This window comes from Ursus maritimus, unplaced genomic scaffold (assembly GCF_017311325.1).
Source record: "Ursus maritimus isolate PB19 unplaced genomic scaffold, ASM1731132v1 scaffold_16, whole genome shotgun sequence".
Classification (NCBI taxonomy): domain Eukaryota; kingdom Metazoa; phylum Chordata; class Mammalia; order Carnivora; family Ursidae; genus Ursus; species Ursus maritimus.
Window position 1 is genome coordinate 43,571,702 of NW_024424008.1, and position 16,580 is coordinate 43,588,281.

At 37.0% G+C, this 16,580-nt stretch overlaps 1 protein-coding gene across 5 annotated transcripts in view; it reads right to left on the bottom strand.

Annotated features, from left to right (window-relative positions):
• CCDC15 (coiled-coil domain containing 15) overlaps positions 1 to 16,580 on the bottom strand; it is a 71,329-nt gene that overhangs the window by 31,047 nt on the left and 23,702 nt on the right. For all 5 annotated transcript variants that reach the window (XM_040631083.1, XM_040631084.1, XM_040631086.1 and 2 more), the window contains 2 exons: positions 10,574 to 10,666; positions 9,093 to 9,196 (listed from right to left, as the gene is read on the bottom strand). In XM_040631083.1, the coding sequence (XP_040487017.1) occupies positions 9,093 to 9,196; positions 10,574 to 10,666 (197 nt within the window). The remainder of the gene's footprint in view (positions 1 to 9,092; positions 9,197 to 10,573; positions 10,667 to 16,580) is intronic.

Below are 16,580 nucleotides of genomic sequence, written 5' to 3' on the forward strand. Positions count from 1 at the left end.
GCCTGTTATATTCATTGGGTCCTACTCAGCCCCCACCACACCCTGGTGGGTCCTGAACTCTACATGTACAATAAGATTATAGAAAATTTCTCTATGCTTTCCAGAAGTTTTCAACTTAGACCCCTAGCTGCCTTTTTTTTTTTTTTAAGATTTATTTATTGATTTGAGAGAGAGCGAGAACGAGCAGGGGGGAGGAACAGAGGGAGAGGGAGAAGCAGACTCCCCGCTGAGCAGAGAGCCCAACATGGGGCTCAATCCCAGGACCCCAGGATCATGACCGGAGCCAAAGGCAGATGCTTAATTGACTGAGCCACCCAGGTGCCCCACCTTTAGCCTTCTTTACTGCACAAATTTAGACATTGGTAAATGTCTTGAGGAGAAAATTAATCAAGTGTTTGAGACCCCCTCAAAGTCTCCAATTTTGTTAATTCAGTGCCTGAAGACCAACAAAAGCTTCTCTTAATTATCTGTCCCCCAGAAGTACTTCTATGCTTGGTCCCAATTCATGTTGAAACAAATATTGAAAATTCCTAAAGAAATCTTTAGTCCTCACTGCTGCCAGAACTCTAGTTCCTTATTTCCAAATGTGCATGTCAGCCCTCCTTTAATGTTCCACAGGTTTCTCCCACTCAATGTCCTAAATTGAACTTGCTAGCTTTCTGTCAAATCTAGTTCTGCTTTGGGCATTACCTACCTATGTTAATGGTACTACCATTCATTTAGCTACCCAAGAACAAAGTTAGAAACTACCCTTGACAGGGGCGCCTGGGTGGCTCAGTCGTTAAACGTCTGCCTTGGGCTCAGGGCGTGATCCTGGTGTTATGGGATCGAGACCCACATCGGGCTCCTCCGCTATGAGCCTGCTTCTTCCTCTCCCACTCCCCCTGCTTGTGTTCCCTCTCTCGCTGGCTGTCTCTATCTCTGTCAAATAAATAAATAAAATCTTAAAAAAAAAAAAAAAGAAAGAAACTACCCTTGACAACACCAAACCCAACTGGTCATTGAGTCCTATGGATTCTATTTCTTAAGTTTTATTAAATATGTGACTCTCTGTTCCCAATGTCCCCCATCATCTCCTACCTCAGCTACTAAAATAACTTACTAACTAGACTCTTTGCTTTAGCTTTCTGTCCTCTCCAGACCATTCTGTACTGTGGTCAGAATGATCTTTCTAAAATACAAATCTGACAAGACTTATGCCTTAAAATCTTTCAATAGCCTTTTGATAGCCCCTCTGCCACTTCACTTCCACCAATTTAGTCACCCCAAGTCTTCACACTGTTTCCCACACATATGTTATACTTTCCTACTACGTTCCATGACCATCTAGCAAATTCCAATTCCTGATTCAAGACCCCGCTTGAGTACTAACCCATCTACATATAAAGCCTTTCTTGACCTCCTTAGACTATCCCTAACTGGGGATGTACTGTATGGTGACTAATATAACAAAATAAAAATTATTAAAAAAAAAAAGACTATCCCTGCCTTACTTCTCATATAGCATTATAATTACTATTTTCATCTCCATTTGTCTGGCCTCCCTTGGTTCTCATCCTATTTACCATCATCATGGTCATCCTATTTATCACCATCATTATCATCATGGTCATAATAGGTACTATTTACCACGATTTTATTCAATGCCAAATACAATGTTAAGTATTTTACATATATTTCTCGATTTAATTCTATCAACAACCTAGGAGACAGGGATTATAATCTTCATTTTATAATTAAAAATATTGAATCTCAGAGGTAAAGAAATAGGCTGAAGGTTACACAGCTAATAAGTTGCAAATTCAAACCTAAGACTATTTGATTCCAAGCCTGTGCTATGAACCACTACTACCCTGCCACATATTCACATTTAATATTCTCAGCATATAATGCAGTACCTGGCATGTGCCAGATTCTCAATAAATGTTTGTTGAAAAATACCAAATGAAATAATATACGAAAGCCCTTCTAAATTATAAAACTCTGCGTGAATACCATTATTTGCTTTCACTCTCAGTTTATGTTGATTTTTCTACTTCACCATCCTTATCTGCTTCCCCAGTAAACACATATTTATCCATCTAGGCCCAACGGAAATGTAATAATTTCTCTAACTTTCCAGATGGAATCAGTAATCCCTTTTCTGTCTTCTCCAGGATTCTGTACCTACTTCTTCTATTGTAATAATTATACTACTTACTTGCACACAATTATTCCCCCATCCACCTTGGATTATGAATTCCTCAAGAAAAGGAACCACATTTTATTTATCTTTGTAATGCCTATGTCTAGGACAGTCCCATGATATGAAAGTGCCAGATTTATGTTTGCTGAGCAAATGCAGAATCACTCTCAAATGTGGATAAGAAGTGAAGTCCTTGCTTTGGAACCCAACCCCCCCCCCCAGCTTTATTGAGAGATAACTGACAAAAATATTGTGTAACTTTAAGATGTATAATATATATCAATGATTTCTTATATATATAGTATGGACTGATTACCATGATATTAGTTAACACTTTTATTACTTCACAGTTACCTTTTGTTTGTGTGTGTGATGAGAACATTTAAAATCTACTCTCCTAGCAAATTTCAAGTACTGTAATGACAGTCACCACACTGTACATTATTAGATCCCCAGAGCTCCTTTATCTTATAACTGAAATTTTGCAGCCTTTCACCAACATCTCATTTCCCCCACGCTCCACCCCCACCCCCCGGTCCTGGCAAATGCCAATCTATCTCTATTTCTATGAGTTCATTTTTTTAGACTTCCCATATAAGTAAGGTCATAAAGTACTTCTTTCTCTGATTTATTTTACTTAAGCATAATACCTCAATGTACTTTCATGTCAGAAATGGCAGGATTTCCCTTTTTCATGGCTAAATAATATCCTATTATATATGTACCACATTTTCTTTATCCATTCATCTGATGACGGACACTTAAGTTGTTTCCATGTCCTAGCTATTGTGAATAATGCTGCAATGAACATGGGGGTGCAAATACCTCTGTGAGATAGTGATTTCATTTCCTTCACATATATACTGAGAAGTGGGATTGTTGGATCATACAGTTCTATTTTTAATTTTTAAGGAATCTCCACACTGTTTTCCACAGTAATGCACTAATTTACATTCCCACCAATAGTGTACAAGTTTCCCATTTCTCCACATCCTTGCCAGCACTTATCTCTTTTCATATAACAGCCATTTGAAAGGTATGAGGTGATATCTCATTATGGTTTTGATTTGCATTCCCCTGTTGATTAGTGATGTTGAGCGAGCACCTTTTCATGCACCTATTGATCACTTGTATGTCTTCTTGGAAAAATGTCTATTTAGGTCCTCTGACCATTTTTTAAATTGGGTTGTTTGAGGTTTTCTTTCTATTGAATTGTGTAAGTTCCTCATATATTCACCTTATCAGGTATATACTTTTGAAATATTTCTCCCATTCCACAGGTTGCCTTTTCATTTTGTTGACTGTCTCCTTCGCTGTGCTGAGTGAAGTCTTTTGGTTTGAACAGTCCCACTTGATTCTTTTTGCTTGTTGTTTGTACTTATGATGTCATATTCAAAAATCATTGTCAAGGCCAATGTCAAGGAGCTTACTCCTATGTTTTCTTCTAGGAGTTTTATAGTTTCAGGTCTTATGTTCAAGTCTTTAATCCATTTTGAGTAGATTTTTGATGGAGTAAGTTAGGGGGCCACTTTCATTCTTTTGCATGTGGATATCCAATTTTCCCAACACTATTTATCGAAGAGACTATCCTTTCCCCATCGTATATTCTTGACCGCTTTGATGTCAATTAACTGATTTGTTTCCGGGCTTTTTATTCTGTCCCATTGATCTATGTATCTGTTGTATATGTTACAACCATACTGTTTTGATTACTATAGCTTTGTAATATAGCTTGAAAGCAGGAAGTGTGATGCTTCCAGTTTTGTTCTACTTTCTCAAGATTTCCGTCACAGGGGCGCCTGGGTGGCTCAGTCGCTTGAGGAGATTTCCACTAAGGTCTTGGGATCCAGCACTGCTTTGGGAGGTCCACACTCAGCGGGGAGTCTGCTGGAGATTCTTTCTCTCCTTCCGCCCCTCCCCCCAATGTGCATGCAGGTACACGCAGGTGTGCATGCGCTCTCTCTCAAACAAATCAATAAATCTTAAAAAAAAAAAAAGATTTCTTTCACTATTCAGGGTCTTTTGTGGTTCCACACAGATTTTAGAATTTAGTATTGCTTTTTCTATTTCTGCTTTAGAACTTTGACAGGAACTGCATTAACTGTATATTGTTTTAGATAGTATGAATCTTAACAATATTAATTCTTCCAATTTATGAGCTTGGAATATCTTTCCATTTATTTGTGTCATCTTCAATTTCTTTCATCAATATGAAAATATTCACTTCCTTGGTTAAATTTTTTCCTAAGTATTTTATTCTTTTTGATGTTATTGTAAACAGGATTATTTTCTTAATTTATCTTTCTGATAGTTCACTGTTAGTATATAGAAACGCAACTGATTTTTGTAAACTGATTTTGTATCCTGAAAAATACAGGAATTAAATTACTGAATTCATTTATTAGTTGTAACAAGTTTTTGGCAGAGTCTTTGGGGTTTTCCATATATAATATCATGTCTTCCGCAAATAGTTACAGTTTGATTATTCCTTTCCAATTTGGATGCCTTTTATTTCTTTTTCTTGCCTAAATGCTCTGGCTAGGACTTCTGGTAATAAGTTGAATGTTAGTGGGGAGAGTGGGCATCCTTGTCTTGTTCCTGATCTTAAAGGAAAAGATCTCAGCTTTCCTCCTCCTCCTTCCTCTCCCCCTTCCCCTCTCCCTCCTCCCCCTCCCCCTCCTCCTTCTTCTTCTTCATCTTATTTTTTAAAGATTTACTTATTTATTTGAGAGAGAGTGAGAGCACACTTGTGAGCAGGTGGAGGGGCAAAGGAAGAGAATCTTCAAGCAGACTCCCCACTGAGCACAGGGCCCTACAGGGGCTCGATCTCAGGAGCCATGAGATCATGACCTGAGATGAAACCAAGAGTCGGACACTTATCCGACTGAGCCACCCAGGCAACCCATGATTTCAGCTTTTCACTATGGAGTATGATAGCTGTAGGCTTGTCATGTAGGCATTTATTATGTTGAGGTACATTCCCTCTGTATCAGTTTGAGAGTTTTTATCACAAATGGATATTGAATTTTGTCAAATGCTTTTTCTGCATCTATTAAGATGACAATATGATTTTTATCTTTCATTTTGTTAATGCAGTGTAACATACTGATTGATCTGTGGTAGCTGAACCTTCCTTGCATCCTTGGAATAAATCCCACTTGATCCTGGTATACGATCCTTTTAATGTACTGTTGAATTCAGTTAGTTAGTAATTTTTTGTTGAGACTTTTTACATCAATGTTCTGGGATACTGGCCTGTAATTTTCTTTTCCTGTAGTGACCTTGTCTGGTTTTGATATCAGGGAAGACCTTATAAGGAGTTGGAAAGTGTTCCCTCCTCTTCAGTTTTTTGGAAGAGTTTGAGAGGACTGGTGTTAATTCTTCCTTAAATGTTTAGTAGGATTCACCAGTGAAGCCCGGTCCAGGACCTTTGTTTCTTGGGAAGTTTTTGATTACTGACTCAATCTCCTTACTTGCAATTGGTCTGTTTAGATTTTCTATTTCTTCACATTTCAGTCTGGAGAGGTTACATGTTTCTAGAAATTGATCCATTTTTTTCTAGGTTGCCCAATTTGTTGGCATATTATTGTTCACAGTAGTCTCTTATGACCCTTTATGTTTCTGCAGTATCAGCTGTAATGTCTCCTCTTTTGTTTATAATTTTATTTATTTGAGTTCTCTTTTTTTCTCTTGGTTAATCTAGCTAAGCATTTCAGTTCTGTTTATCTTTTCAAAAACCAACTCTCAGTATCATTGATCTTTTCTGTTTTTTTCCTATTCTCTATTTCTGCTCTAATCTTTATTATTTCCTTCCTTCTGGCTAACTTTGGGCTTAGTTTGCTCATCTTTTTCTAGTTCCTTAAGTTGTAAGATTAGGTTGTTTATTTGAGATCTTTTTTCTTTGAAGGCATCTTGTAGCTGTAAACTTTCCTCTTAGAGCTGCTTGTGCTGTATACCATACATTTTAGTATGCTGTGTTTCCATTTTTGTTGTCTAAACATTTTATTTCTCCTTTGATTTCTTCTTTGAGCCTTTGGTTGTTCACACGTGTGCTACTTGATTTTCAAGTATTTTTGAATTTTCCAATTTTCCTCGTTACTGATTTCTACTTTCATACCAATGTGTTTGGAAAAGATACCTGATATAATTTCAATCTTCTTGAATTTGTTAAGACTTGTGTTGTGGCCTATGTGGCATATGATCTATCTTGAAGAATGTCCTGTATATTCTTGAGAAGAATGTGTGTTCTGCTGTTGTTAGACAGATTGCTCTGTATATGTCTGTTAGGTCCATTTGGTCTTTAGGGTTGTTCAAAACCAATGTTTCCTTATTAATTTTCTATCCATTGTTTAAAGGAGGATACTAAAGCTTCTACTATTATTGCACTGCTGTTTATTTCTCCTTTCGGTTCTGTTAGTATTTGCTTCATGGTTAGGTACTCTGTACATGTGCTGCCAAAGCAAAGACTATGTTTAGATACTCTGATGCTGGGTGTATAAATATCTATAATTGTTACATCCTTGATGAATTTACCCCTTTATCATTATGTAATGACCTTCTCTGTCTATTGTGACCCTTTCAACTTAAAATCTATTTTGTCTGATATAAGGATAGACACCCCCACTCTATTTTGGTGCTCGTTTGCATGGAGTATCTTTTTCTATCCCTTCACTTTCAGCCTATATATGTCCTTAAAGCAAAAGTGAGTCTCTCATAGGCATCATTTCTCTTTTAAGACAGTGTGGTTTTGGAAAAAGAATTAACAAATAGGTCAGTGGAACAGAACAGAGAGCCCAGAAATAGACCTGCATAAATATAGTTAACTGATCTCTGACAAAGGAGCAAAAGCAATACAATGGAGCAGAGATAGTCTTTTCAACAAATGGGGTAGGAACAACTGTGCAGAAAAATGAATCCAGACACAGACCTTACACCCCTTAGAAAAATTAACTTAAAATGGATCATCGAGCTAAATGTAAAACACGAAATGATAAAGCTCTTAGAAGATAACACAAAAGAAAATCTAGGTGAGGGGCACCTGGGTGGCTCAGTCGGTTAAGCGCCTGCCTTCAGCTCAGGTTATGATCCCAGGGTCCTGGGATCCAGCCGCGCCGGGCTCCCTGCTCAGTGGGGAACCTGCTTGTCCCTCTCCCTCTGCCCCTCCAAACTCCCCCACCCCCTGCTCATGCTCTCTGTCTCATGCTCTCTCTCAAATAAATAAATAGAATCTTAAAAAAAAAAAAAAAAGAAAATCTAGGTGACTTTGAGTATGGCAATAATTTTTTAGATACAATACCTAAGGCATGATACATAAAAAAATAACTGCACGCTGGACTTCATTAAAATTAAAATCTTCTGCTCTCCAAAAGATAGTGTCAAAAGAATGAGAATTAAACCCACAAATGAGGGAAAATATTTTTATCAAATAAAACATTTGATAATATTTTTATCAAATAAAAAAAATTTGATAAAGGACTATTATCCAAAACTACAAAGAACTCTTAAAATTCAAGAATAGGAAAACAGGGGCGCCTGGGTGGCACAGCGGTTAAATGCCTGCCTTCGGCTCAGGGCGTGATCCCGGCGTTATGGGATCGAGCCCCACATCAGGCTCTTCCGCTATGAGCCTGCTTCTTCCTCTGCCACTCCCCCTGCTTGTGTTCCCTCTCTCGCTGGCTGTCTCTATCTCTGTCAAACAAATAAATAAAATCTTTAAAAAAAAAAAAAAAAAAGAATAGGAAAACAAATAACCCAATTAAAAAATGAGCCAACGACCTAAACAGACACCTCACCAAAGAAAACGTACAAATGGCTAATAAGCATATGAAAAGATGCTCCACATCATACATCATGAAGGAATTGCACATTAAAACAACAACGAGATACTACTACACAACTGTTAGAATGGCCGAAATCCAAAACACTGACAACACCAAATGCTGGAGAAGATCTGGAGCAACAGGAACTTTTGTTCATCGCTGACAAAAATGCAAAATGGTACAGCCACTTTAGAATAAAGTTTGGCGGTTTCTTTCAAAAGTAAACATACTCTTACCATACGATCTAGCAAACACACTACTTGGCAGTTACCCAAATGAGGTGAAAACATACACCCACATGAATCTTGCACATGGATATTTAAAGCAGCTTTATTTATAACTGCCATATCTTTGAAGAAACCAAGATTCCTTCAGAAGGTGGATGGATAAACAAAACTGTGGTACAACCAGACAATAGAATATTACTCAGCACTAAAAAGAAATGAGCTGTCAAGCCATAAAAAGGTATTAGAGGAAACTTAAATGCATATTACTAAGTGGAAGACAGACAATTTGAGAAGGCTACATATTGTATACCAACTATATGACATTCTGGAAATGGCAAAACAATGGAGACAATAAAAAGATCAATAGCTGCCATGGGCTGGGAGGAGAGAAAGATGAATAGGTAGAGCATGAAGCATTTTTAGGGCAGTAAAACTATTCTGTATGATATTATATTATGTGGATACAAGCCATTATCCATTTGTCAAAATCTACAAGAATATATAACACCAAGAGTGCATCCCAAAGTAAAATACGGATTATACTGTGTGAATGGAAGTTCATCAGATGTAATAACTATACTACTGTGATGCAGGATGTTGAGTGTGGAGGAGGCAGTCCATGTATACCACAAGGGGGTCAATAAAACTCTGTACTTTCTGCTTCATTTTGCTGTAATCCTACAACTGTTCAAAAAAAAAAAAGTCTATTAAAAAAACATAGCTCTTAACTACCTTTCATACTTCTATCCAGATAAAAAACGGTTGTTTCCACTATGGATCAGAAGGCAAAACCACTGCCTGATTATTTCTAAAACTTAGCTTTCAAAATCATCTTAACTTGTAATGGATCAAAGAACTTACTTTTCAACTTTCTTCTGATGTTCTTTTTGCCTTTGTTGTTCTTTTACTTGTTCTCTTTCAATATCCATGAAAAGCCGTCTATATCTCAGGTATTGTTTTTGACGCTAAAGGAAAGAAGTTAAAATTGTTAAGATTCTGCTCTCAGAGGACTTTCCAAAGAAGGAAAATATCCTTGTGCTATAGATATGCCAGATGATACAAAAGTCACATGGAATTAAGTCCTTAATTTCCTTCTATTTTAGGGTGACCTAGGATAATATCACAAACAGCAAGAGCTTCTCATTCTCAAGCACATGGCTCTTAGATATTACAGGCAAATAAGAGAAAGAAGTACTAATTTAGTTTGCCCTTAGTATAACCCTTTGTCAACAGCACTTGATGAAATGACTATATTTGATATGATAAAATATAATACTACATTTACTCTGTGTTCCTAAGTAACAAGTACCATAGAAGCAGGGCCAAAGAAAGAATGTGAGAGGTATTTTATAAAAGAACAATAGTCACTTTAAATTTTCAAAATTAAAACCACATCACAAAAGTATACTCTAAGCCTAGCCTCATATGGTAAGAAAGAGGGAAGAAGGACTGAGGAATATCTGAGCACAATACTTTCAAAGGGAACAAGTATAGGGGCGCCTGAGTGGCTCAGGCGGTTAAGCGTCCAACTCAATTTCAGCTCACGTCATGATCTCAGGGTTGTAAGATCGAGGGCCATGTTGGGCTCATGCTGGGCATGAGCCTGCTTGGGATTCTCTCTCTCCTTCTCCCTCTGTCCCCCTCTCCCCTCGCAAAAAGGGAACAAGTATAATAAAAGCAAGTGCTATTGCCCTGTGGGTTACATAGTCTCTGGGTTTATATATTCTCCTTAAAGAATTATTTTATTTATATAAGCTCCTTAAAGGGCACTAGTGTACACATAGACATGTTTTTGCCCTTTGAGTAGCTTATGTCCTTTCGGTAAAAATTATTAAAATTCTAATAGCTGGTCCTTAATATTGAGGCCATCACAAGCATCAGTGGCGCTTTTTTAAAAACACAGATGCCCCAAACCTACCTTTTCATATACTGATCAGTATATCTGTTTGGGTCCAGGCATTTGTATTTTGAAAAAAGCCCTACATCTGATTCTGGCACATGGGCAATGTTAAAAACTGTTGGTTTAAACCAACTTGAGATTGAGAAGGGAAAAAAAGAAGTCCTAAGTTAAAACCCTTCCTTTAAGTTATTGTGACAAATACCCACTAATGGGAAAAATTCACCAGGATCAGATCTCTGATTTCCCATCAAGGTATCCTAAATCTTAGAAGCTTGGGAGAAAAGTTCAACACATTATAATGACTCAAGTAACTTCTCTGCCTTTATCCATGGAATTTGTAGTATTGGCTCTTACTGTGTAAGAACACAGTAAATCGTTCCCAATTTCACATACGCTATTATAGTAGAAACACTGTTGTCCAAAAGCAATTATCATTACATACCTCTTTTTTGTCTTCTTCCTGATCTACTCCAGACTGAAGCATCAGTGGAGTTTGGAATTCAGTGTTCAATCTTGATTGATAAGCATCATAAACCTGTTAGAAGTCCAGTCACACAAAGTGACAAAATTGCCAAAAGCTAGCCCTGTATGTGCTTTTGATATTTTCATCTATTGTTTCTTTTCTCCTGCAGCCTTAACCTCAACTGGATAAAAACAAACAAATAAAAAATCAATAAAATAAAATAAACTTAAAAAGAACAAAAGAAGCAGATTCAGAAGGAATAAACTAAACAAAAAATAATAAACCAAAGAAAATGACTCAAGTCAAAAACACGGATGAATTAATAAATCAAAATGTTCAGAATGGAAGTTCTAAAGTGGTCACTTGAAATCACTCTGAGTATGCTTAGGACTGAATCCAGGATATAAAGCCAGATCCCTTATTATCTCAAATCTGTAATCATTTTCAATTTATACAACTCTTTTGGTGGGTGTGAGCCCAAATAAGAACCCAAAAATATCATAACATCAACTGACATGGAAGGAAGGAAACTGGAGCTAATTTCCCCCCATATTACTAGAAAAGCCTTATGACATACCTTGATATACCTACTTTGTTATGGGTCAAATTACGATCTCTAACTTTTAGAATGAAAGCTTAGTATTACTTTTTTCTAGCTTAAAAGTTACATATCTTTTAGCAAAGTTGCAGGATATAAGATCAGTATACAAAAATCAATTGTATTTCTTTATACTTGTAATGAACAGTCTGAAAATGAAATTAATGGAAAAATCCATTTAAAATACCATAAAAATTACTTAAAATTAACAAAGTGTAAATTTTATCCTCTGAAACCTACAAAACTTTGTTGGAAGAAATTAAAGAAGGTCTAAATGAATGAAAAGACATCTCCATTTCATGGATTGGAAGACTTAATTGATAAGATGGCAGTACTCTCCAAATTGATCAACAGATTTAATGCAACCTCCATCAAAATTTCAGATGACTTCTTTGTAGAAGTTGACAGGGTGATCATTCAATTCAAATGCAAGGGACCCAGAACAGCTAAGATGGTTTTGAAACAGAAGAACATAGTTGGAGGAATCACTCTTCTCAATTTCCAAACTTATTACAAAGCTACAGTAATCAAGATAGTGTGGTACTGGCATAAGAACAGACTTAAAGGAGGGCACGTATTGCATGGTGCACTGGGTGTTATACGCAAGTAATGAATCATGGAACTTTACATCAAAAACTAGGGATGTACTGTATGGTGACTAACATAATAAAAAAATATTATTAAAAAAAGAACAGACTTAAAAAATAAGAATAGGCTTATAGATCGATGGAACAGAACTGACAGTTCAGAAACAAACCATTATATTTACAATCAACTGATTTTTGGCAAGAATGCTCAATGGGTAAGAAGAGTCATTTCAACAAATGATGTTAGGACCACTGGATATCCACATGCAAAAGAATGAAGTTTGATTCCTACCTTAATACCACATATAAAAATTAACTCAAAATGGATCACAGACCTAAATGCAAGAGATATAAAATTCTTAGAGGAACACGTAAGAGTGAATCTTCATGATCCTGGGATAGGTGGTTTCTTTTTTTTTTTTAATGTTTTTTTATTATATTATGTTAGTCACCATACAGTACATCCCTGGTTTCTGATGTAAAGTTCGATGATTCATTAGTTGCATATAACACCCAGTGCACCATGCAATACGTGCCCTCCTTACTACCCATCACCAGTCTATCCCATTCCCCCACCCCCCTCCCCTCTGAAGCCCTCAGTTTGTTTCTCATAGTCCATAGTCTCTCATGCTTCATTCCCCCTTCTGGTGGTTTCTTAGATATGACACCAAAAGCACAATCCACAAAAGAAAAAATAACTACCTTAGACTTCTTCAAAGCTAAAAACTTTTGTGGTACAAAGGAAACCATCAAGAAAACAAAAAGACAGTCTACAAAATGAGAGAAAACATTTGTAAATCATGTAACTAATAAGGGACTTTTATGAAGACTATATTAAGAATTCGCAAACTCAGGGGCGCCTGGGTGGTACAGCGGTTGGGCGTCTGCCTTCAGCTCAGGGCATGATCCCAGCGATCTGGGATCGAGCCCCACATCAGGCTCTTCCGCTATGAGCCTGCTTCTTCCTCTCCCACTCCCCCTGCTTGTGTTCCCTCTCTCGCTGGCTGTCTCTATCTCTGTCGAATAAATAAAGAAAATCTTAAAAAAAAAAAAAAAAGAATTTGCAAACTCAATAATCAAAAGACAAATAACTCAATTACAAATTGGGCAGATATTCTAATAAGCAGTTTTCCAAAGAATACAAATAGCCAATGAGCACATGAAAAGATGCTTACCATTAACCATCAGGAAAATATAAATCAAAACCACAATGAGATACCACTTCACACCCATTAATATAGCTATAATTAAAAAGACATTTAGTGCTAGTGAGGATGTGAAGAAATTAGAACCCTCAGACACTATTGGAAGGAATGAAAGATATGTGGCCGCTTTGGAAAACAGTTTGGCAGTTCCTCAAAAGATTAAGTATAGAGTCACCATATTCCCAGCAATTCCACTCCTTGGTATACTCAAGAGAAATGAAAACACATATCCAGAGAAAAACTTGTATGCAAATATTCATAGCAACATTATTCATAATAGCCAAGAAGTAGAAATGATCCAAACGTCCATCAACTGATGAATGGATAAATGTGCTATATGCATAAAATGGAATGTTATTTAATGATACGAATAAAAGCACTGCTATACACTACAAGGTCAACAAACTTTGAAGACATTATGCTAAATGAAAAAAGCCAGTCACAAAAGGCCACATATTCCATGATTCCCATTTATATGAAATGTCCAGAACAGGCAAATCTATAGACAGAGAAACTGGTTACTCGTTGCCTAGGATTGGGGGGGGTGGTGTGGAGGAAAAAGGAATTGGCAGCTAACGGGTAAGGGCTTTTGCGGTATGACGAAAATGTTCTAAAATTTATTGTGGCAAACTTTACACAACCCTTTGAATAAACACTGCACTGTATACTTTAAATAAGTTAATTATATGGTATATAAATTACAGTCAATCCTCAATATTCCATACTCCTTATCTGTGAATTTGCCTATTCACAGAAATTTATTTGTAATCCCAAAATTAACACTTGTGATGCTTTTATGGACCTTTGCAGACATGCGTAGAACTGTGACAAATTTGAGTCACCAGATATGCATGTTGCCAGCTGAGTGATGCTCTGCTCTTTTTGTTTCAGCCTTCAAACTGTAAACAAGTATTCTTTTCAAGGTCTATTTAGTGCCACAGTTTTTGCATTTTTGTGCTTTTTATTGGTGATTTCACTATTTAAAATGGCTCCCAGAGCACCTGGGTGGCTCAGTCGGTTGAGCGTCTAACTCTTGATTTTGGCTCAGGTCATGATCTCAGGGTCCTGGGATCGAGCCCCAGATCTCATCGGGCTCTGAGCTCAGGGGGAGTCTGCTTGAAAATTCCTCTCCCTCTCCCTCTGCCCTTTCCCTGGCTCGCTCTCTTACTCTCTCTCTCTCGAAAATAATCTTTTTTAAATAAATAAAAAACAGAATAAAATAAAATAAAATGGCTCCCAAGCACAGTGCTGTGAAATACTATCTAGTATTCCTAAGCATAAGAAGGCTTGATGTGCCTTATGGAGAAAATACACGTATGTGATAAGCTCATTCAGGAATAAGCTATAGTGTTACTGGCTCTGAGTCCATGTTAATAAATCAACATTATGTATTAAATAAGGTGTCTTTAAACAGAAATTCACATAAAACAGTCACGTATAGAACAGTGACCAAAACATTGTGATCAGAGGCTCACAAAAACTTAACTCTGTATCTCCCCTAGGAACAATGGTTTAGTATTCACCAACTCAAAGTTTGTGGCAACTTTATATAACTACTGTGAATAACGAGAATTGACTGTATACCTCGTTATTTTAAAAATTATTTATTTGTTATAGATAAAATCTGAAAATGATACATAGCAGAGACCGATGGTAGTTATTCCTGGAATTTTGGGTTATTTTTTCTTTTTATTTGTGTTTACTTTTGCTACAATAAAAATGAAAACATTTTCTGCTTTCAAAAAAAGTAAGAAAAACCAGACTTTCAACACTGGGCAAGGAGTAAGCTCACTATGGACCTGTCTGTCTCACTGATTCTAACTAAAGATTCCAGGAAATGTGGCCTGTGGTATCTGGAGAGTGTAGGGGTTGGGTATCCTTAGAAGGAATGAGCTAGAAAAGTGGATTCCTTAAATCTGTGTATGAATTGACATATATCCCAAAATCACCCCTGAGTTGTGCATGCATGGAATGGACCTAAAAGAGTATAATGAAGGCTTTGAAAATTGAAAAACGTTCAAGCCACTGTTCACAGAAGGTGAGAAAGAACTTATAAACTTAACCAGGTTGATGGCCTGTTAGAACAAACAAACAAAAGATGCAACATGCTTCAGAGGATTTCAATAGAAGCCAGAGTCTCACAATATAATATTCAAAACTGGACCCAGAAGAAAGGACGGCAAAAGAATCCAGAATACGGTCCAAAGACAGATAACTCTTCTTCTGACATAGTAGGAATAGGTAAGAATGCCAAAAAAACAAATGGCTGAGGGAGTTATTGCACGATGGCTTCTCTTTTCTTCATGAAAGTGTGAGAGTATGGGGATGTAGCAAGAACTTTACAAAGTATTTAAGGTTTACTATTATTAGTGTGGGCCACAGGAGAGGGAGCTGACAAAGGGCAAGCAAGAAAAATCCTAAGCAGCACGGGGGACTAAGCAGCTGTGACTATAAACCCTAAGTATGACTGTGACCTAAATCTACACTATTAAAGTGTTTTTTCCAATAAGGCTGGATCATTTCAGGAGCCTAAAAGGAGAAAGGACTGATCCAGGGGACCAGGGCTTGTATGGCAGAAGGATAAGAAGAAGAGGTTCTGACAACCAAGACAGCACCCTCCATCAAACAGTTAGCTCTGCCTCTTCTGTGCTCAGTTAATGCCTTATGCACCCTCTACCATTAATTATGTTGCTTCATAATTATCTGCTTATGCGTCAGTCTCTCTTCTTTAGACTGTCTGAAATTTGAGTTCTGTGTCTGATTCACAACTGTATCTTTGATATTTTGCACCTAAACAATGGCTAACACCTAACAAAGTGTTCAGTAAATGTTTGATTGCTTGACTAATTCAAAACATATTTAGCAAGAGACTATCAGGTACCAGGCACTGTACTAGACAGGCTGTCCATATGCTGGTAAACACATCAGGTATGGGACCTCTCCTCACAAAGCTTACAGACCAGTGGAAAACATGTTAAATAAGTAAATTATTACGAATTGTTTTGTGTACTGAGAAGGAAAAAGAATGCAAGAATAGAGAAAACAGAAGAGAGGAGACCTATTTTTGATAAGGTGGTCAGGACAGTCTTTTCCAAGGAGGTAACATTTAAGCTGAAACCTGAAGGATGAGAAGGGACCAGCTTTGTGAAGAAAAACAGAGAAGGATATCCAGGTAAAGGAGAAAACATATGCAACAGACCTGAGGTAGGAAAGAGCCCAGCATACTTCAGGATATGTAAGTGACAACGTAGAATAAAACATGACAGCGTCCCTTTAGGCCAACCTCATAGAGACAAACTAAAAATTACAAAAGAGCTACAGTGTGATCCTGAAAACCTCAGCCCAAATCCTACTTTCTGTCTTTATGCTCCTTTTCTTCTGCTCTCTTAAAAGGGCCAAGAGGAAATGTCTCTTTATCTCTTTTATATATCCTAACAATACTGGTTGCCTGAAGGCTCTGTTGTTAAAATAACATAAAAATCACAAGATAGAAATTATCTAGACAGTGATAAGTTCTAGTGGGAATAAACTAGACTTCAGTTAACCCATGAAGGAATCTTTGGAGGCCAAATTATTGTAACCTTTTCTTGAAAAAC